Genomic DNA, 20962 nt, shown 5'->3' with positions numbered 1-20962 from the left:
CTTTATCTTCTTTGAGCTTCTTGAATCTATTTAGCTTAACAATCACTATAAGGCGTGTTTTCCAATTCTTTAGTCCCAAGTGGCTTCCCCAAAATGGGAAAAGCAGCAGCAGCAAGGGATGGAAGGAGTCTGGTTTGGGCATGCCATTTATGCAAAGCAAGTCTGTGAAGAAGGGGAAATCAGACCAGAGCCACAGCTCCCTTGGTAAAGAGCCATCATCCACAGATTTCTGAGGAAGTGCACAAGCTTATCTGATGACATCACAATACTCATATATAGAAATCAGAAGGTAGATAAAGGTGCTTTAACAGTAAATAATGATACAATGCTGAAATGGGGAAAGATGACTTTGGTTTGTAAGCAGACCTTAAGCTTCAAGCTTCTAAGGTTGTGTTTGTAACAAATGAAAACGGATTTTAAAAATTACTTTAAACCTTGACAATATCGTTTAGAAAATAGCTTAGAATTCTGATGTCTTAGCTTACCATATCTGGCATTACTTTGGTTTTGTATTCTCTCTATAGCAACCCACCTGAGACTATTTCATAAGGGGAAAGGAAATTTACTTTTTCTGTTACAAATTCTCCCAAAGGTTGAATCATACAGAGGTTTAAAGACATCTGCAAGTATCCTCACAAAATCATGAGAAACGTTGTATCATACATTGTTGTTTGTTCAGGTGAAGCTCTGGAGTTCGTGTGCTTTGCATCCAATCATGTGCATATGAAGATAAAGCTTTTTTTCTTTTAGAACTTTATATTATGCAAAGAGCATTGCCATCTTAAATCATACTCCAGTCTAAAAAATTACTTACTGTTACAAGTAATTCTGTATTTCTTTCCATGTTAGGTCCAGCAGGAGGCAGCAGCCTTTGAGAAATCAAAGATGGAGCATGACATCGCAGAACTGGAAAACACTGTTTCTGGGGTAGGTAACATGTTAGTGAGTAAACTTGTAACAGAAATTTTTTCTCACCCAAATGGCTTTTTAAAACCCTTTAGATAAATTTTCTTTAAAGTAAAATCATTCCACTGTAATGGATTTCTAAAGGAAATAAAGACAACGTGTCTTTTTTTTCTTTCTTTCTTTTTTTTTTTTTTAATTGCAGTTTGAAACACAACAGTTTGAACTGAAGAGTACAATCTCTGTACTGAAAGAAAGAATAAACTCTCTGGAAGATGAATTAAAAACAAAGTCTTATAAACTTGCCCAGACATCTGATGACTCTTCACAATTTAAAGCTGAGTTATGCTCACTTCAGTAAGTTCAGCTTAAAATTTTGTGTCCTGTTATAGCAATTAACATACAATTTTGTCATACGTTAACATGACAGAGATAGAGAACTCATGGTAAAACTTTCATAAAATGTTTTTAAAATATCCTGGTATTGTTTGTCTTGCACTGACAAGAAAACGTTAGTAGGAAAAGGTGCTCTAGATTCTCCTGGGCTATCAGTGTAGTTGTATAGTGAGCAAATATAATAATATTTTTTAAAGCGCCAGTTGCAAATGAAAGATAATCTTATTGCCAACATGAAAAAACACAGACTCCCGAAGCTGTGAAAATCTTTGTACAGAGTCCATCACTTGTTATACTAAGTTGGAGTAAAGAAAATTCCAAAACTGAAAAGTTCACTAAATTATAGTAAAGGTTGGTATGTGCAATTTGAGAAGAAATGCTACTAAACCCATTTAACTTAAAAAAAAAAATTAAATTTCTATAATGGGGTAATTTCCCCCATCTACGTGGTGTTACTCCCCCTGTACTTTGGAGTTCCAATCTCAGGTCTATGAACAAGGCAGTAGTCAGGGTTGATCTCTTAAAATTTTTCTGCCCTCAGAATTATTTAATTTTTTCCCAACAGCCATGTTCCCTAGGTATGATCCTGGAGGAAAATGAAGTTTCTAACAGGTGCTGCACATGCATTTCCTTAGGGTGGAGATGAAAGCCCTCACAGACTGGAACATTGGGCCTGGATTATGCCAGTTTCAGACTGGTGTAACTCTTTAGGTTTCACTGAAATCTAATTTTATGTATGCAGTTTTGACAATTTTGGCCTTACTAATCTCACAGAGAGCCAGTCTGTATTGACAAATGAGTAGGCTTATTGTTCTAAAATTTCCCTCATGTCAATGTCTTGACTACACTCATACTCCCGCTAGAAGTACTACTGATTTAGTTGAAGTATAAGGTAAGTCAATACTCTGATAACTGCCTGGGGCCCTGTTTGCCGTAGTGCTTTCAATGTCGTTACCATTGGAGCAGAGCCCAGACACGGTGAGGCAGCTGTGATGTTGTGGACCATTGGGAGAGCAGCATTAGAGCTGTAAGAAGTGGGAGTTTTTACCCACGAAAGCTTATGCCCAAATAAATCTGTTAGTCTTTAAGGTGCCACCAGACTCCTCGTTGTTTTTGTGTATATAGACTAACACAGCTACTCCTCTGATACTAGAGCTGTGGCCATCTGGAGCTCAGGAGCAGTCTCTTCTCATGTCCCCTCACTCTACCCTTAAGCCTATTGAGGCTAGCAGGAGTATGGCAAGCTATTTAGGCTTGTCTGGGATGGGTGCTCCCATTGAGTATCCGGAGGTTGTGTTGGAATAACAGGAGGGCTTAGAGGTTGTGGGGGGTAGACAAAGTGTTAATGTGGGACCGTGAGGGGAATAGGAGTATGTCAATGGGCACAGAAGGAGACCACTGGGGAGCTGGGACTTGTTTTGAGTAGATTTGGGGAACTAGGATATTTTTTTGGGAGGAGGAGCATGGGGTAAGTTAAGTGTTGCAAAGGGGGATATTTTGTGGAAGAAGGAAATGTGGTGTGTTGGGCAATGGTCTTTGTGGGAGTAGTCAGGGCATGTGGGAGTGAATGAAGATGTTATGTGGAAGGCAGGGCAGTTGGGATATTTGGAGGAGGATCCATGAGATGGAATGGGAGTAGGAGAGCCATGGACAGCTGAAGCCCAGGAATAGACTCTTTGGGGCCTGTTATGGCTTATGTTTATTTAAATATTACTTTTGCATCCCACAACTTGTGCTGAATTAGGCCTGGATTATGCCAGTTTCAGACTGGTGTAACTCTTTAGGTTTCACTGAAATCTAATTTTATGTATGCAGTTTTGACAATTTTGTCAGTATGTTAAACTTTCTACTTTATTGTGTGCAGAAAAATTGAAAGTTACAAAAACATCTTTGTTTTCTTAAATCTTTTCTTAAATGATGAAAATATTAATAATGTAAAATGTTCTCAACCTACTTATAAAGCTCTCATTTTCTCATCCCAAAGTCAAAGCGAGGCCTCAGACTTATTTTAGACTGCCAAATCTCAAAAAGTACATAAGAAAGATAAAGTTTCATATGCTTACCCTATCTTCTGTTATCCATTCCCAAACTCAACTATTGGTTCATTGCCCCGGGTTAAAGGATGCCTATTTCCACTTGGTCATTCATCAGAGTCACCAAATGTTCTTAAGGTTTGTTGTAGCAAGTGTGCATTATCAGTTTATGCTCCTTTCTTTTGGTCTGTCATCAGCCCCCCTGAGTCTTCACAAAGTGCAGGCGGTAGGGGCAGCACATCACAGGAAGACAAAAATCCAGGTATATCCATATCTGGGTGATTGGTTGATCTTAGGTCATTCCAGACAGCAAGTGAAGGAAGCCATCAAGAAGATCTGATCCCTGTTTTGTTTGTTTGGCCTGATGATCAACAAAGACAAATCAGTTCTTCTCCCTGTACAGGAAATTGAATTTATAAAAGTTCTTCTTGACTTGACATCAGGAAGAGCTTATTTGCCTCAGGCCAAATTTCAAGCAATATTCAACACGTGCAAAGAATTAGTTATATCTTTGTACAACAGTAAGGAACTGCCCGAAACTTCTAGGTCACACTGCAGCTTGCGTATAACACATGGCACAATTCACCTCCGAGTCCTGCAGAAGTGGTTGAAGTGTGTATCTCATCATCTACTCGAAATGCAGACTCAGCTGTTCCTGCAACTGTTCTGTCTTGCCTGGACTGGTGAATGGACCCTGCCAGCGTATGTAGTGGAGTTCCATTTGCTCCAATTCTGCCTTGTGTGACCTTAGTCACAAATGCTTAATTCCTCAGTTGGGGAGCAAATCTAGGGAGCTTTCAGACACAAGGTCTGTAGACTGATCAGGACCTCTCCCTACAGATCAATGTCAGTTAGCTCTGAGTTATTTGTCTGGCCTGTCAAGTGTTCCTGTTCTGTACAAGTGCTCACATACAACATTGTTGCAATGGTTTACCTCAACAAACAGGGAAATCCCAGATCAGACCCCTTTGGCAAGAAGTACTGAACCTCTGTCCCTTTTCATCAAGAACAAGATTACCCTCAAAGCATCTCATCTTCCTGGATTTCAAAACTTTCTAGCAGACCATCTCAGCAGGTCATTCAGCAGAGATCATGAATGGTCCCTCAGACCCAATTTAGCAAAGTCCATTTTTCAGATTTGGGTATACTAGAAATGGACCTGTTCAACACTTGACAGAACAGGAAGTGTCACTAGTTTTGTTCAAGGGCAAGTGTCAGCACAGGGTCCATTTTGGACGCCTTTGTGGTCTCCTAGAAGGGAAAACTTCTTTGTTTTCTGCCAATCCCTGTGCTGCTGAGAGTCCTGGGCCAACTGACAAGATCATGCTGTTCTAATTTTGATTGCTGTAGCCTGGCTTTTTCAGCACTGGTTCTTGGCCCTGTTGAACCTGTCCATTTGAGATTCCCATTACCATTCCCCAGATTCTGGACATAATTTCACAGGACCAGGCTCTGTATCCCAGTCCTCTTAGCTTCCTGTGGAGTCAATAATGGAGCACCCAAGCAATGAGGTGTAGGGTATCTGTTCTGCTGCAGTGGAGAGCATTCGTCTGAACAGCAGAAAGCTTTCCACCTGATACACTTATCTCATGAAATAGAAGAAGTTTTCTGTGTGTTCCCAGCAGAAAGATACCTCACCATCACAGGCTCCTATTCAGTGTATTCTGGATTTCCTGCTTCACTTACAGGAAAAAAGTGTCTCGATCAGTTCTCTTAGGGTTTGTCTGACTGCTATCTCTGCATTTCACTCTTCTACAGATGGGAGATCTGTTCTCCAACCCTGTGACTATTAGGTTTTTGAAGGGTTTGAACAGGCTTTTCCCACCTGTTAGAGACCCAGCTCCACCCTGGGATCTAAATTTGGTTCTCTTGGTTTTAATGGAACCGTCTTTCAAACCTAGAGCTACGTGCTCATTGTCTCATCCCTCAATGAAGGTAGCATTCCTGGTAGCTATTACTTCAACCGGAAGAGCTGCAGAACTTCAGGCTGACCCTCCTTATACAGTATCTTACTAGGACAAAGTTGGTTTGTATCCACATCCCAAATTTCTCACTAAAGTGGTTTCAGATGTTTATTTGAATCAGACTATAATACTTGCCAACAATTTTTTGTGAAACTTCACACAAAAATAAGAAAAATCTCCATACTTTGGACATTCGCAGAGCATGGGCTTTCTACCTGGATGGGACTAAAGAGTTTAGGACATCTCTTCAGTTATTCATATCCTTTACTGATAGGATGGAAAGAAAAACCATTATTTCAGAATATCTTTTCCTGGATCTCCTCCTGCATTTGTCTGTGCTATGATATTGCCAACATTTAATTACCTCAAAGAGCTTTAGTGCACTCTGTGCGGTCAAGCACATTCAGCTGCTTTCCTGAGTTACATTTCCATGAGTGGCCTTTGCAGGGCTTTTGCAATTGTCATCTGTTCACTACTCATTATGCTTTCTCCCAGGCCTTGAGGGATGATGCTATATTTGGGAGAGTGGTGCTGCAGTCTTTGTTGAGGTAAACTCTGGTTCCCTCCTCCATCTGGGACTGTTTGTGTGTCACCTCAAGTGGAAGGGACATGTGCAAGCACTCAAAGAAAAAATGGTTACATACCCTTTCGCTGTGTTCTTCAAGATGTGTTGCATATGTCCATTCCATACTCCTCCCTCCTTCCCCCTACACTGGAGTCACAGCAAGCACTGGCTTCTGGTGTGAAGGAACTGAGTGGGGGTCAAGGCATCTCCACTCCTTTATACAGTAACTCCTCACTTAAAGTCGTCCCAGTTAACGTTGTTTCGTTGCTGATCAATTAGGGAACATGCTCATTTAAAGTTGTGCAATGCTCCCTTCTAATGTCGTTTGGCAGCCACCTGCTTTGTCCACTGCTTGCAGGAAGAGCAGCCCGTTGCAGCTAGCTGGTGGGGACTTGTAACCACAGTGGACTGGCAGCCCCCCTATCAGCTCCCCTTGCTGTAGCCCCCCAGCAGGCTATCAATTGCCAGGCAGTTCAGCTGTCCCTCCCCCCACTGCCATGTGCTGCTCCTGCCCTCTGCCTTGGAGCTGCTCCCAGAGACTCCTGCTTGCTGTGCAGGGGAGAAAGGGGGGGCTAATGTCAGGGTGTCCCCCTCGCTCCTGCACCCCACTTACCCCTTCTTTATATAGAGCAGGGAGGGGACACAGACGGAAGGAGACAGAGAGAGCTTGGGGCAGCAGCTGCTGTCTCAACTTCCTGATCCACTTACAAAGACAATGCACTTAAGAGTGGGTCAGCTTACTTAAAGGGGCAGTGTGCATCTCTCTCTCTCCCACACACAAGGTGTGAGTCTGTCTCTGTCTGCTATGCTGTCTCCCCTCCCTCGTGTTCGTGCTGCCTTGTGTGAGAGGCTACATTAACAACAATGTGTTAACCCTTGAGGGCTCAGCCGAGTGCTAGTTCATCATTTAGCAGCAAGGCATTCCCTGAGAAATATTCCTCCCTCTTCCACCTTCTGACTTCACCACCTCAACCAAGCTTCACAATCATCATAGCTGTGAACAGTATTAAATTGTTTGTTTAAAATGTATACTGTGTGTATATCTATATAATATATAGTTCTTCTTCGAGTGATTGTTCATGTCCATTCCAAGCAGGTGTGTGCGCGCTGCCTGCACGCCAGCTGGAAGATTTTACCATAGCAGCGTCCGTAGGGTTGGCTTCGGCACCCCCTGGAGTGGCGCCTTAATGGCGCCGTATATAGGGGCCCGCCGAACCTCCACCCCCTCAGTTCCTTCTTACCGCCGGTGACGGCTAGCTGGAACTTCGCTTGTTCTTCAGCAATCTTGGCAGTGTCCCGTTTTGTTCCTTGTAAATAGTTTAGTTAGTTTAGAGTTAGTATAGATAAATAGTTGTTGGGGAGTTTTCCCCAACGTACTCGTCGCCCCGCTGGGGCATGCCCGGGTCCCCAGGGTTTAAACTGTGCAAGGACTGCGGGAAGTTCATGCCAAAGAGTGACCCTCACTCTTCCTGCTTACGGTGCCTCGGAGAAAGCCACCAAAGAGACAGATGCGCTATCTGCAGGGCATTTCGCCCCAGGACTCTGAAAGACAGAGAGCAGAGGCTCAAAGTGTTACTAATGGAAGCGGCCCTGCGGCCACATTCGGACCCTGGGCCGACCGACCCGGTGCCCAGCACTTCATCCTCGGTGCGCAGCGCCCCGGCACCGGTAATACGTCATGAGGCCAAAAACCTCCAAACCCCGGCACCGGAGGGAGTTGGCACATAGGAAATCGGCCTCCGTGAGGCACCGTTCACCATCCCTGGTGCCGATTAAAAAGAGGCCTGTGAGGGGACGATCACCCCACCAGGACCCTAAAGGGCCGGCGCCATCCACGTGTGCTGCGGGACAGGCCATGCTGCAGACTCATCCTGCTACTCCGTTGACTCCTGCCCCGGAGAGGGTACAGTCGAGTCCGGACAGGCCAACATCCCTGAACCTCGTTGAGGAAGTGCGCCTCCCATCGATGCCGGAGGCGTTGCAGGCAGCCTCTGACCTACTAAGCCTCCCGGTGCCGGCGTCGCCGCGCCGGTGGAAAGAGCCTCCGACCATGGCCCGACCCCCTATACAATCACGGGGCAAGCCGGCTATGTTATCGCCGTGGTCCCCTCACCGCTCCACCCCAGCGGCACTGGAGCAGAGAGAACATTCTCCAGCCCAGTGGCACCGCTCCCCAGAGACAGTGGGTACTGCTCCCCCTAGGTCCTCCTATTCGGAGACCTCAGATTCGGAGGTGGAGTCGTACCGCTCCAGTAGATCGAGGAGCAGGCGGTCGACCTCGCGATCGAGCCTCCAGCCTTATCCACCACAGTGGCAACAGCAGTGGCAACCGCCCCCCCAGTGGCCGTTCTGGACTCCCTGGGCCTACCATCAGTCCTTGGGACAGGCGTACGGCCCCTGCTCAAAGTCCGCATCGGTCTCATCGACGGCGGTGGCTCCGGCTCAAATGCCTCCACCACTGGCACCGCCGTCTGACAGGAGTGTGCCACAACAGATCCCGGCACCGCCTAGTCACACACCGGCAGGGGCCATGGTCCCGACGCCACAGGCACCGACCAGCACGCCCCGTCGTTCGGTGTCGACCCCGGTACCAGCTGCAGTGCTGCATCCTGCACCTGCACCGCCCACGCAACCAGAGCACCGTGTGCCGCAGGCCCCCATGAGGGCCGAGGGTATACAGGAAGGCCCTTTGCAGGTGATCTCCTCCTCTTCCTCTCCTGATGAGGCGGTTGCGGGAACCTCAGCGGCACCAGCCCTAGAGGACAACAGGATCCTCCAACAGTTGCTTACACGTGCAGCCCAGAGCCTCTCGATCCAAGCTGAGGAGATCGAAGTGGATCCGGATCCGGTGGTCGACATCCTGGCCCCGTCGGGCCCGTCCAGGGTAGCCCTACCGCTGATAAAAACTATTGCAGACACATCCCGCACCTTGTGGCAGATGCCAGCCTCATTAGCCCCCACGGCCAAGAGGACAGAGAGGCGATATTTTGTCCCCTCCAAGGGCTATGAACACCTTTATGCTCACCCTCCCCCGGACTCCCTAGTGGTCGATGCGGCCACCCAAAGGGAGCGTCAGGGGTTCCAAGGGGCTACACCAAAAAACAGGGAGGCCAAGAAGTTGGACCTGTTTGGAAGAAAGGTGTATTTCACAGGGGGGCTGCAGTTGCCTATAGCCAACCAACAGGCTATAGTGAGCCGGTATGGTCACAACACATGCTCTGCACTGTCTAGGTTCTCTGAACTCCTTCCTCAGGAATCGCGAACCGAGTTCTCAGCCCTAGTTGAAGAAGGGAAATTAATTACCCGAGCGTCCCTCCAGGCAGCTTTGGATGCGGCAGATGCAGCCTCTCGCACATTGGCGTCTGGGCTGGTCATGAGACTGGGAGCCTGGCTTCAGGTCTCAGGCCTTCCACATGAGGTCCAACAGACCATCCAGGACCTCCCCTTCTAAGGGCCCATGCTCTTCTCTGAAAAGACAGATAAGAGGCTGCATAGCCTAAAGGACTCCAGAGCTACCCTTCGATTGCTGGGCTTACACACCCCAGTTACACAACGTAGGCAGTTCAAGCTGCCTCAGGCCCCGCAGCCGTACCAGCCTCAGAACCGCACGGACGCATTGCGCAGGTGGGCCAGGATCGGCAGAAGGAGGCAGCAACAACAGCCCTCCAGCCCGTCATCTGCCCAACCAAGGCCACCCCCAGGGCCTAGGCCCCCATTTTGATGGGACGGTCGGGGTCACAACTCTGGATCTGTCCAACCCTACCTTTTTGTCACGTCTGTCCCCCTTCTATCGTGCTTGGGCCCAAATCACATCGGACAGTTGGGTACTTCGCATGGTAGAGAGGGGATATTCTATCCAGTTCTCCTCCCTCCCGCCCCACCAGCCCCCCTCCCCGTCCCTCTTCAGGGACCCCTCTCACAAGCAACTTCTAATTCAGGAAGTGCGTCCCTCCTCACAGCAGGGGCAGTGGAGCAAGTTCCTCAGGAGTCCAGGGGCAGGGGCTTCTATTCCCGCTATTTCCTAATACCGAAAGCGAAAGGGGGCCTCAGACCTATTCTGGACTTGCGGCGTCTAAACAAGTTTGTAAAAAAGCTCAAGTTCCGCATGGTCTCCCTATCCTCCATCATACCTTCCATGGATCCAGGAGACTGGTATGCCGCCCTCGACTTAAAGGACACATACTTTCATATCACAATAATCCCTCAGCACAGGCGCGATCCCTCAGATTCGTCATAGGCAACGCCCATCTTCAGTTTACAGTTCTACCCTTTGGACTGTCAGCAGCCCCAAGGGTCTTCACAAAGTGCATGGCAATCGTGGCAGCCTTCCTGCGCAAGCAGGGAATTTATATGTTTCCCTACCTGGACGATTGGCTCATCAAGGGCCGTGCCAAGGAACAGGTGGAGGCTCAGGTGGTCTTCATCAGGAAGACTTTTCTCGAGCTCAGCCTCCTACTGAACGAGGCCAAGTTCACACTATCTTCAACCCAAAGAATAGAATTTATAGGGGCGGTCCTGGACTTGACACATGCCAGACTGTACCTCCCAGAGACCAGGTTCCGGACCATGTCCAACATTATTCTCGGTCTCCAACGTTACCCTACCACTACAGCAAGAAATTGCCTCAAGTTAATGGGTCACATGGCAGCGTGCACCTATGTGGTGGGCCATGCCAGGTTCAGACTGTGCCCGCTCCAGCCCTGGTTGGCGAAGGTGTACCAGCCGGCCAGGGACTCCCTAGACTCAGTAGTAACGCTCCCTCGACCGGTGCTGGATTCCCTCCACTGGTGGCTCGACCCACAGGAGGTCTGTGCGGGAGTACCCTTTCTCAGCCCCCAGCCCTCTCTATCCCTGATAACGGACGCGTCGGATCTGGGGTGGGGAGCACATCTGGGGAACCTCAGAACCCAAGGTCTTTGGTCACAAGAGGACCTTTCTTTACACATCGTCAGGGAGTTACGAGTGGTGCGTCTGGCATGCATGACCTTCAAACCCCACCTAGCAGGCAGGTGTGTTTCTGTCCTTATGGACAACACGCCAGCGATGTTCTATATCAACAAACAGGGTGGTGCACGCTCCTCTCCCCTGTGCTGGGAAGCCCTCGCGTTATGGGACTTTTGTGTACAGAACGCAATTCACCTGACAGCATCCTACCTACCGGGAAAGCAGAATGGGCTAGCGGACGCTCTCAGCCGCTCGTTCCACGGTCACGAGTGGTCTATCCGCCGGGATGTAGTACTCTCAATTTTCCGGCTCTGGGGCCATCCCCAGATAGACCTGTTTGCCTCGAGAGAGAACAGGAAGTGTCAGCAATTCTGCTCCCTCATGGGACGCAGTCCGGGGTCCCTGACGGATGCCTTCCTCCTCTCCTGGGAAGACTGCCTACTTTATGCTTTCCCCCCGATTCCCATGGTTCACAGGGTAATCCTCAAGGCTCGCAGGGATCATGCTCGTGTCATCCTGATAGCGCCGGCCTGGCCGCGCCAACACTGGTACACGTTGCTCCGGCACATGTCCATACGGGCACCCCTCAGGCTGCCCCTGCTCCCAGACTTGATCACACAGGACTGGGGTCGTCTACATCACCCGAATCTAGAGTCGCTCCACCTCACAGCCTGGATGCTCCATGGCTAAACCCTGTGGAGATGCAATTCTCTCATCAGGTCAGGCAGGTCCTTCTCAGTAGTAGAAAACCCTCCACCAGGACCACGTACATGTCCAAGTGGAAGCGCTTCTCCATCTGGGCCGAACAGCGGGGACAGGCTCCTTTGCTCGCCCCGATCCCTCTCATACTGGAATATTGGCTTCATCTGAGACAACTAGGACTCTCCCCCTCTTCGGTTCGAGTCCACTTGGCGGCTATCTCAGCGTTCCACCCTGGAGCGGGAGGTAGCTCAGTCTTTGCAAACCCATTGGTTAGTCGCTTCCTCAAGGGCCTAGACAGACTGTTCCTGCATACTCGTCAACCAGTCCCGGCTTGGGACCTCAATTTGGTCCTGTCCGTCCTCACAGGGCCACCTTTTGAGCCTCTGGCTTTGTGCTCGCTGTTATATATCTTTTGTATAAGGTCGCATTTCTAGTGGCTATCGCATCGGCCAGGAGAGTCTCGGAGCTCAGAGCACTGACATCAGAGCCTCCATACACTGTCTTCTACAAAGACAAGGTCCAACTCAGGCCGCACCCTGCATTCCTTCCGAAGGTGGTCTCCCAGTTTCACATGTGTCAAGACATTTTTCTCCCGGTCTTCTATCCGAAGCCACACTCCTCCGCTAAGGAGTGTAGGATGCACTCCCTGGACGTTCGCAGGGCCCTGGCATTCTACATTGAAAGGACTAAACCCTTCAGGAAATCAACCCAACTTTTTGTTGCTGTGGCTGACAGGATGAAAGGGCTCCCGGTCTCGTCACAGCGGATCTCCTCTTGGATCAAAACCTGCATCCAAGAATGCTACCGTCGGGCTAACATACCGGCCCCGCCTATCACGGTCCATTCCACAAGAGCGCAGGCCTCCTCCGCTGCGTTCCTGGCACAGGTCCCGACGCAGGAAATTTGTAGAGCGGCCACGTGGTCCTCAATCCACACTTTTACGGCACACTATGCTATCACGTGCCAGGCCAGAGATGATGCAGCCTTTGGCCGCGCAGTACTCCAGTCTGCAGTGACCTCCGACCCCCACCGCCTAGGTTCAGGCTTGTGAGTCACCTGCTTGGAATGGACATGAACAATCACTCAAAGAAGAAAAAACGGTTACTCACCTTTTTGTAACTGTTGTTCTTCGAGATGTGTTGTTCATGTCCATTCCAATACCCACCCTCCTGCCCCTCTGTCGGAGTGCCGGCAAGAAGGAACTGAGGGGATGGAGGTTCGGCGGGCTCCTATATACGGAGCCATGAAGGCGCCACTCCAGGGGGTGCCGAAGCCGACCCTACGGACACCACTATGGTAAAATCTTCCGGCTGGCGTGTACGCGGCGCGCGCACACCTGCTTGGAATGGACATGAACAACACATCTCGAAGAACAACAGTTACAAAAGGTGAGTAACCGTTTTTTTTTTTTTTTTTTGGTCTGGTGTAAAAATTTCCCTGGAACCTAACCCCCCCCATTTACATTAATTCTTATGGGGAAATTGGATTCGCTTAACATCTTTTTGCTTAAAGTCGCATTTTTCAGGCACATAACTACAACGTTAAGCGAGGAGTTACTGTACTCTGGGCTAACAACATGAGCATGTGGAGGGTGCATGTGCTGCCCTAACCAGTACCGCTATAGAAAAAGTTTTTTCTGGCTCCAGTGCATGGGCATGCAGGCACCTGAAGTGAATGGACCTGTGCAACCATCTTGAAGAACAACAGTTACTGAATATGTAACCTTTTTTTAAATGAAATTATCTGGAAAAAAATTTCCATGTAGAATTACACAGAGAAATTTTAAACGAATTGCTCACTTAGATCAAAAGGTGAGAGGAGTGTATGAAAATAAGACTTACAATAGAACATTCAATGCAGCTTTTAACTATAAAGTCAGTACCATGCTTCTGTGACATATTACTAACACGACCATTTGGAAACTGTGGTCCCTAGAACATTTACTGGTGGTTCAGACAGTTGACCCCACCACCTTGTTTTCAGTTGCTCCTCCAGACATCTGTGTCTCCTCATTGTGACGAGGAGACTGAATGTCATTAGAAACAGATGAAAATGTAGAGGATATCTCCTGCTTAACACAAGAGCCACCCTCCAGGATTGAGCCACTAACAATGGTTAAAAATCACTAATACTTCCCCAGTACCAGTATTCTATATAAGCAACTGCTGTAGTTGCATAGAGTTGCTTGGTATGAATAGGGAGGGATGTGTATAGAAGTCACTGTTAAACTGATAAAGTTTTGAGAACTTCTGTACTGGTAGATAATTTTCTTGAAAATCTTCAGAAAGTTAATTGTGCTTGTTGATAAAACAATGAGAGAAGTCCTCATTCAAGTGACAAATTCTTGATTAATAAATTCCTCATAATTATAACTGGTATTTATGGAGGGGGTAAGATAAATATGGATATTGTAAATTTTTCAGTACAAAGATTTAAATGTACAAATTTAAATGTGTCAGTTGTTACTCAAGACACTTTTACAAGGTTTTGTTCTGCTCAATGTTGGCTTACAGCAATGTCTTTCTACAAAACAAATACTATAAACTAATTTTTTTTTAAAGATACGCTCCTGTTGACTTCAGTGGGATTTCTAGTTGCTGCGCTACTTTGAAAATCTGGCCACTTATCTTTTTCCTCTTGCAAAACTGGCATTTTGGTTTTATTATTTGCATTTGTTCTGGTTTATTGAGATGATGAAAATAACTTTGGCTGATCAAAACAATCCCACAGAGCGATGGTTTAGATAATCCTTTCAGTTTCTCTAATTCTTTGATAGTTTGATCAAAGAATGTATTTGAAATATTAGAGTCTTGTATTTTCAACTGACTGTTAATTTCTCAGGCTATTAAATGAACAACTACGGAGGTCCCTTGAAGATCTTCAGCACCAATCCTCTCTTAAAAAGGATGGACTTCAATCAGCTCAAGAGGAAATTGCAAAGCTAGAGGAGAAAATAGGTAATCACTTCATATTCTTGTTTGCATTAATTTTCTATATTTAAACCAACAAAAACACCCATTTCTTCTCTTACAGATAGGTTAAACCATAAGAGCTCTTCACAGGATGAGACAGTGAATGTGCTCAGAAGTACCATTAGTGTCCTGGATAAGGAAAAGGACAGTCTTCAGGAAACTGTAGATGAAAAGACAGAAAGAATTGCATGTTTAGATGACAACTTAGCTAACAAGGTATGTGCACTAACAGTACTTAGTGTATTGCACTTGATTAGTACCTTCCATCTGAGGATCTCAAAGCAGTATGCAAAAATTAGGGCAAGATTTTGTTGTGATGCAGAAGGCCTTTGTATTGCTTAGGCCCTGTGTTAAAGATTTAAGTGGCACCTAGGGTCTTGTGCCAGCCCTCTGCTCAGGGTTTAATTTTATTAGGACTGTCAATTAATTGCAGTTAACTCAAGCAATTAAGTCAAAACAATTTAACTTGATTTAAAAAATTTGCAATTAATCGCAGTTTTAATCATGATGTTAAACAATAATAGAATATCAATTGAAATTTATTATAAGTATTTTTGGATGTTTTTCTAGATTTTAATATATTGGTTTCAATTACAACACAGAATATAAAGTGTACAGTGCTCACTTTATATTATTTTTTATTACAAATATTTGCCCTGTAAAAAAGATAAAGAAACAGTATTTTTCAATTCACTTCCTACAGGTACTGTAGTGCAATCTCTTTATTATGAAAGTGCAACTTAGAAATGTAGAATTTTTGTTTTGTTTTGTTACATGACTGCACTCAAAAACAAAACAATGTGAAACTTTAGAGCCTACAAGTCCACTCAGTCCTACTTCTTGTTCAGCCAATTGCTAAAACAAACAAGTTTGTTTACATTTACAAGAGATAATGCTGCGTGCTTCTTATTTACAATGTCACTTGAAAGTGAGATCAGGCATTCGCATGGTACTGTTGTAATTGGCGTTGCAAGGTATTTACGTACCAGTGATATAACCTGCATCTACTGACTCCCAATTACCTTAACTGCTAGATACCCTTCTTCTACAAATTTCAAATTAGTCCTAAGTTTCATTTTTATTGTAAGAAGTTTGGAAATTTGAACATTTAAAAAACCCAGTTACCTATTGCTGAATAGTTAAATTAAAGTTTTTATAAATGCTACTTTAAAGTAAATTATGCTTAGTTTGAATTATTCTGGGTATTCTGCAGCATAATATGTAATATACGTTTCATATTTATTTCATAGGAAAAAACAATTGCTAATTTGAGACTAACTCTGTCAGAACTGGAATCCTCCGTAGAGTAAGTAATCACTGAACTGATTTTCCGTTATTTTCCTAAGATCAATATTTTCTGCAGAACAAAAGCACTAGCAGCCAGGCTCTTATTGTATTTTTGGTGACATATACTTAATTATATATGTTATCAAACAGGGGAGTATGATTTACATTGTGGAAAAAATATATCTCGTTGCAGAAGACACTTCCCCTCAAATACTGTAGGTGTGAATGGTGAGGATTAAAAGCGGCAATAGCAATTGTTTATCTGGGTAATTAAACTTATGTGCATTTAATTTTCCTATAAGTAGCACTTAAATTGCACTTCTAAGGGCTTGTCTACACTGTCCGCCGATCCGGCGGGTAACGATCGATCCAGCGGGGTCGATTTATCACATGTAGTATAGTATCAGAGGGGTAGCCGTGTTAGTCTGGATCTGTAAAAAGCAACAAAGAGTCCTGTGGCACCTGTGGCAAATTTGCCAGCACTACTATGATGGGTCTCGCGCTTTTTCTTCTTGGGGGGGGAGGAGGGGTTTCAGGGCGCCATTTCTTGCCCCTGAACTGGAATATTAACTGCCCCACTAGTGTCCTAGAGGAGGGGAGTGGAGAGGGAGGGACCCGGGCCTGCTCTCTACTCCGGGTACCAGCCCAGGGGCCCTAGGGATAGTGGTAAACCACTTGAACTAGCAGTTCCTTCCCCTGGGCTACTTCCCTCTCGTGCCCTTCAGCTTGTGGGGGCTTCCTACCCTCCCTCTGCACAAGCCAGGTGCCCCTTTACCTAGAGTCTTGGTCTTCTTAGCCCACCGCAGCACTTCTGCAAACTTTCCTCTGCTTCCCTCCAAACTGCTCTCTGCTCCAACACCAATCCACTCTGTTTCTACTCCTTCAAACTGTTCTCTGCTCCAACACCAATCCTCTCTGCTTCAATTCCTCCCCTGACTGATTGAAGCAGGGGGTTTTTATCAGGTGACTGGCTTCAGGTGCTCTAATTGGCTTCAGGTGCTTTAATTAATCTATAGCAAACTTTCTTCCCTGTACAGGGAATAAGGCTCCCTTCTAACCCATTCCTGCTGCCCTCTGGCCATGCTGTATCACACACCTTATAGACTAACAGATGTATTGGAGCATAAGCTTTCGTGGGTGAATACCCACTTCGTCAGACGCATGGGGCTGCGTCTGACTAAGTGGGTATTCACCCACGAAAGCTTATTTTCCAATATATCTGTTAGTCTATAAGGTGCCACAGGACTCTTTGTTGCTTTTTACACATCTAGTATAGACGCAATAAATTGAACGCTGAGCGCTCTCCTGTCAACTCCGGCACTCCACCAGAACGAGAAGCGCAAGCGGAGTTGACGGGAGAGCATCAGCTGTCAACTTACCGCATTGAAGACACCGCGGTAAGTAGATCTAAGTACATCAACTTCAGCTACGCTATTCACTTAGCTGAAGTTGCGTATCTTAGATCGACCCCGCGCGGTAGTGTAGACAACCCCTAAGTTCAAGTGACTTTGTAAACGTGGGGGGGGGCATAATTTGGCCTGCAGACGCTCCATTATTGGTGAAGTAATTAATTCTGCCTTCCTAAATTACTTGTACAGTTTTAATTAAATTGAATATCCCTCCTTACTACTGGTATATAACTGCTATGTAGTGTTGTGTGCTGTTAAACAGCTGATCCGTTCTATCCCAGTAGTGACTGCATTTCAATGTTGGATGAATGATTTCTGTATCTACAGTTTGTAAAGTGATTTGGGATCCTTGTGGATGGAAGTTACTGTAGAAATTAGTAATGGTCCTGAACCACAAAGTTTGGATCCAGAGCCAGATTTTCCCAAATTGCAGGGATATTTGGATCTAGGTTTTGGTTTGTCCCTTTATAGAGATACCAAAGTTTGGTACCAGATCTGAACTTCCCCATAGATCAAATATATTTTGATCCGTGGGTCAGTTCAGGCCCATATCTGATAGAAATATCAAATGTTGTTGTTGTTTGTTTACTGATAATGTTGGCCTTATTAGCACTTGAGTGATCAGTCTGCCAGCCATAAGGCCACAGAAAGATACATAGGACAGGAACTGATCCAACTTAAACTTTCCCCATTCACTGTATTTACTACTTCATAAATAAAACTTGTCATGTTTAGTCATATGGTTGATCTTTTGCACTGAACAAACTCCTATGTTCTACTTGAACCTTCACAAACCAGTACGCCATAAAGAGAGCATAACCTAACTCGGTTTTGTTTGGACTTTTATCTTCATTATATTGGGTTTGAACTCCTACTGGGTGGGTTTGTGGGCCTATCAGTTAGAAAAGTTCTCTTTATCTAAAACTACTCAAGATAGCCATCAGGCCATTTTTACAAAGTCACTTTTTAGGGTAAAACTGCAGCATAAGAGCATAACAACTGCACACCTCGTTGATAGAATGCAGAGTACCACCGTGCTTAGATGGAAGCAGATAATGAGTAGGGAGACCTGAGGATGATATGACCATCTATTTAAGCATACACGGAACACTTGGAAAATAATTGAGGCACCTTACTGGATGCCTAAGCTTTAGAGTGCTTTTAAATAAACAATAATTACTAATGTATGCAAATAGCTCTATATGTTCCCCATTTCATACAAATCAAATTACTGAGCTATTTAATTTATTATTTTCAAAATTTGTTCTTGATTTCTATTGTCCTTAAAGTTTTACAAATTTAAACTAATGTCCACAAAAGCCACAAGCAATTGTGATAAACTATATAAGTATTGAAAACTATAAAACAATATGGAACAATGTAAATCATACCGAACTATTGTAATTACATCATTATGTCTAATTCACTAACAATTTACTATTTTTAACCTCTTCTGGAAAATAGAAGTCCAAATAAATATTAAAAGGCTGCCAATCTTTGCTTGTCAGAAACCTTTAATAGAATTTATTGCCTTGTGTTTTTCTTCACTTCTTTGTTATCTTCTCATATTTAAGGAAATCTCTTGCTGAGTCTGTTCTTCTCAAATAAAGTCAAAATAGCTCTTATGTGTTCTAAAACTGGTAATAATGTTTTTCTCCACAGATACAATAGCATAGAGATTACCATTTTGGGTCTAGTGCCTCAGTGTTTTACAGATCTGTTTTAAACCATGCAACTCTCCCCCAGTCAGCAGGGCATATATGTATGACAATTCCCGGGGGCTCCCGGGGCTGTGAGGCACCTCACAACCATCTGTCTTTAGCATGAGGAAGCCTTGTTTGTGCCTATCATGAGTTAGCTGCCCAGCTCCTCCAGCTATTCGCAACACAAACACTCCCCTCTCGGCCTTGCTGGCTCCACTGTCACCCTGTAGGTTAGCGATTGGCATACCCTATCCTTGAAACCTCTGAGCGTCATCCTAGAGTGTCTTGCCCCGGTCCATGGGACACTTGCAGAATTCACAGATTTGCTGCTTCCAAAGAAACAGTAATCCCCAGTTTATCAGTTCTACCTCAGATCACCACTCCGCTTAACACACAGCATTTATGTATGTTTATAATGAAATCAAATATAAGTTTAATTAACAGAGCATAGAGATTCAAGTAATAGCAAGTAGTAGTATTAGAAAAAATTGCTTATATATAAAATAGAATCATAACATGCATTCTAGATCCTAAACTTAAGTCACTAGATACGCTTATGTCTTGTAGAGTTTGACTTACCCAATATCCTTGCAACACTTTACAGCCAGGTTAGGCTGTGACCTTTCTTTCATGAGACAGACCTGCTGTCAGCTTACCTCCTTGGTGAAGGATTTCAGTGTGTTTCTTTGCCCTTTTCCCCCACCATGAAGATAAACCAGTCCCATCCTTTTTTTACTCATAAACACCCCCTGCTGTTTGTTTCATCTTGTAGACTTCCTGTCTTGTAGATTTAGCCTGTGGCTCAGTATGCAAATAGGCATAACTCTGAGGCATACAATACGCAAATGACCAGACAGGGTGATAGGTGTCTGTTATCTCCTGCCTGAAAGGAACATTTCCAAGGTATGTCACCTCCTGGTGATCTCCCTTAACTCCAAGACCTTAAGAACATAATTTGCTTTATAGATACATAACTCAAATATTATCTGCACACACATTTCACAATGATTATGTCAACCAGTGGGCTACTGGCTCTCAATAGAGACTTACATGCCTCCCATCGGTGAATTATTGTGCATACATCTGACCCAGGGAATACTGTAAAGCCCTATGCACCCACTGTGCACTTTGCCAGTTGGTATCAAAGGGTCCCTACAGATGCGTTCCATGTTAAACTATCTTCTTTGTTTCTTTTTCTGATCTAAGCTTCAGCTCATCCTTTTTTAGTTGTCACCTTTCAGACATTTCTTCAGTTAACAGCTGAAATTTTTTTTAAAAGGTTAAACTTTGTTTGAAGGTCAGCTTAACTGGAGTTTTGGTGCATTGATATATATGAAACATCTGTGGAGAAAAGCTATATATGTGTGTGTGTGTTTATGTAGGTGTGTGTGTGTGTGTGTGTGTATATATATATATATATATATATATATATATATAGAAATATATAATGTATATTTCTATTGTGGGTTTTATCCCTGTCCTTCACCCTTTGATTGTGGCCTTTTTAGATTGTGAGTTGTTTGGAAGAGGAATTGTCTTCCTGTGTGTGGGCAGTAGCTAATTTATTGTAGCCACTATCAGAATACAAATAAATAAGAATAATTCCTGTTCCTTGACGGTAGGGTATATATGCTTACCAGATTATCAATAACCGTGATCTTCAGATTTGTGTGTGTGTGTTTTCTCATAGATACCAAGGCCTGAAGAGTACATTGTGGTCATCTAGTCTGACCGCCTATATAACAGAGGCCTTAGAATTTCCCCAAAATACTTCCTAGAGCATATCTTTTAGGAAAACATCAAACCTCGATTAAAAAATTGTTAGTGATGGGGAATCCATCATGATCCCACTGTGCACTGGTATAAAGGGTCCAGCCGCCCCCAAAGCTCCCTTAGGGTACGTCTACACTACGAGATTAATTCGAATTTAGATAATTCGAATTTGGGAAACAGATTGTATAAATTCGATTGTGCGCGGCCACACTAAGCACATTAATTCGGTTTTTAACCACATTAATTCGGTGGTGTGCGGCCACACTACCCCATTAATTTTAACCACATTAATTCGGTGGTGTGCGGCCACA

At 44.9% G+C, this 20962-nt stretch overlaps 1 protein-coding gene across 1 annotated transcript in view; it reads left to right on the top strand.

Moving 5' to 3' along the window:
• CEP135 (centrosomal protein 135) overlaps window positions 1-20962 on the top strand; it is a 101728-nt gene that overhangs the window by 49669 nt on the left and 31097 nt on the right. The window contains exons 14-18 of the mRNA XM_026647928.2: window positions 850-927; window positions 1109-1260; window positions 14349-14464; window positions 14541-14695; window positions 15730-15785. Of these exons, the coding sequence (XP_026503713.1) occupies window positions 850-927; window positions 1109-1260; window positions 14349-14464; window positions 14541-14695; window positions 15730-15785 (557 nt within the window). The remainder of the gene's footprint in view (window positions 1-849; window positions 928-1108; window positions 1261-14348; window positions 14465-14540; window positions 14696-15729; window positions 15786-20962) is intronic.

The sequence above is a fragment of the Terrapene carolina genome, unplaced genomic scaffold, assembly GCF_002925995.2.
Source record: "Terrapene carolina triunguis isolate 2854851 unplaced genomic scaffold, T_m_triunguis-2.0 Scaffold66, whole genome shotgun sequence".
NCBI classification, from domain to species: domain Eukaryota; kingdom Metazoa; phylum Chordata; order Testudines; family Emydidae; genus Terrapene; species Terrapene triunguis.
This window is presented reverse-complemented; position numbering and strand designations above follow the sequence as displayed.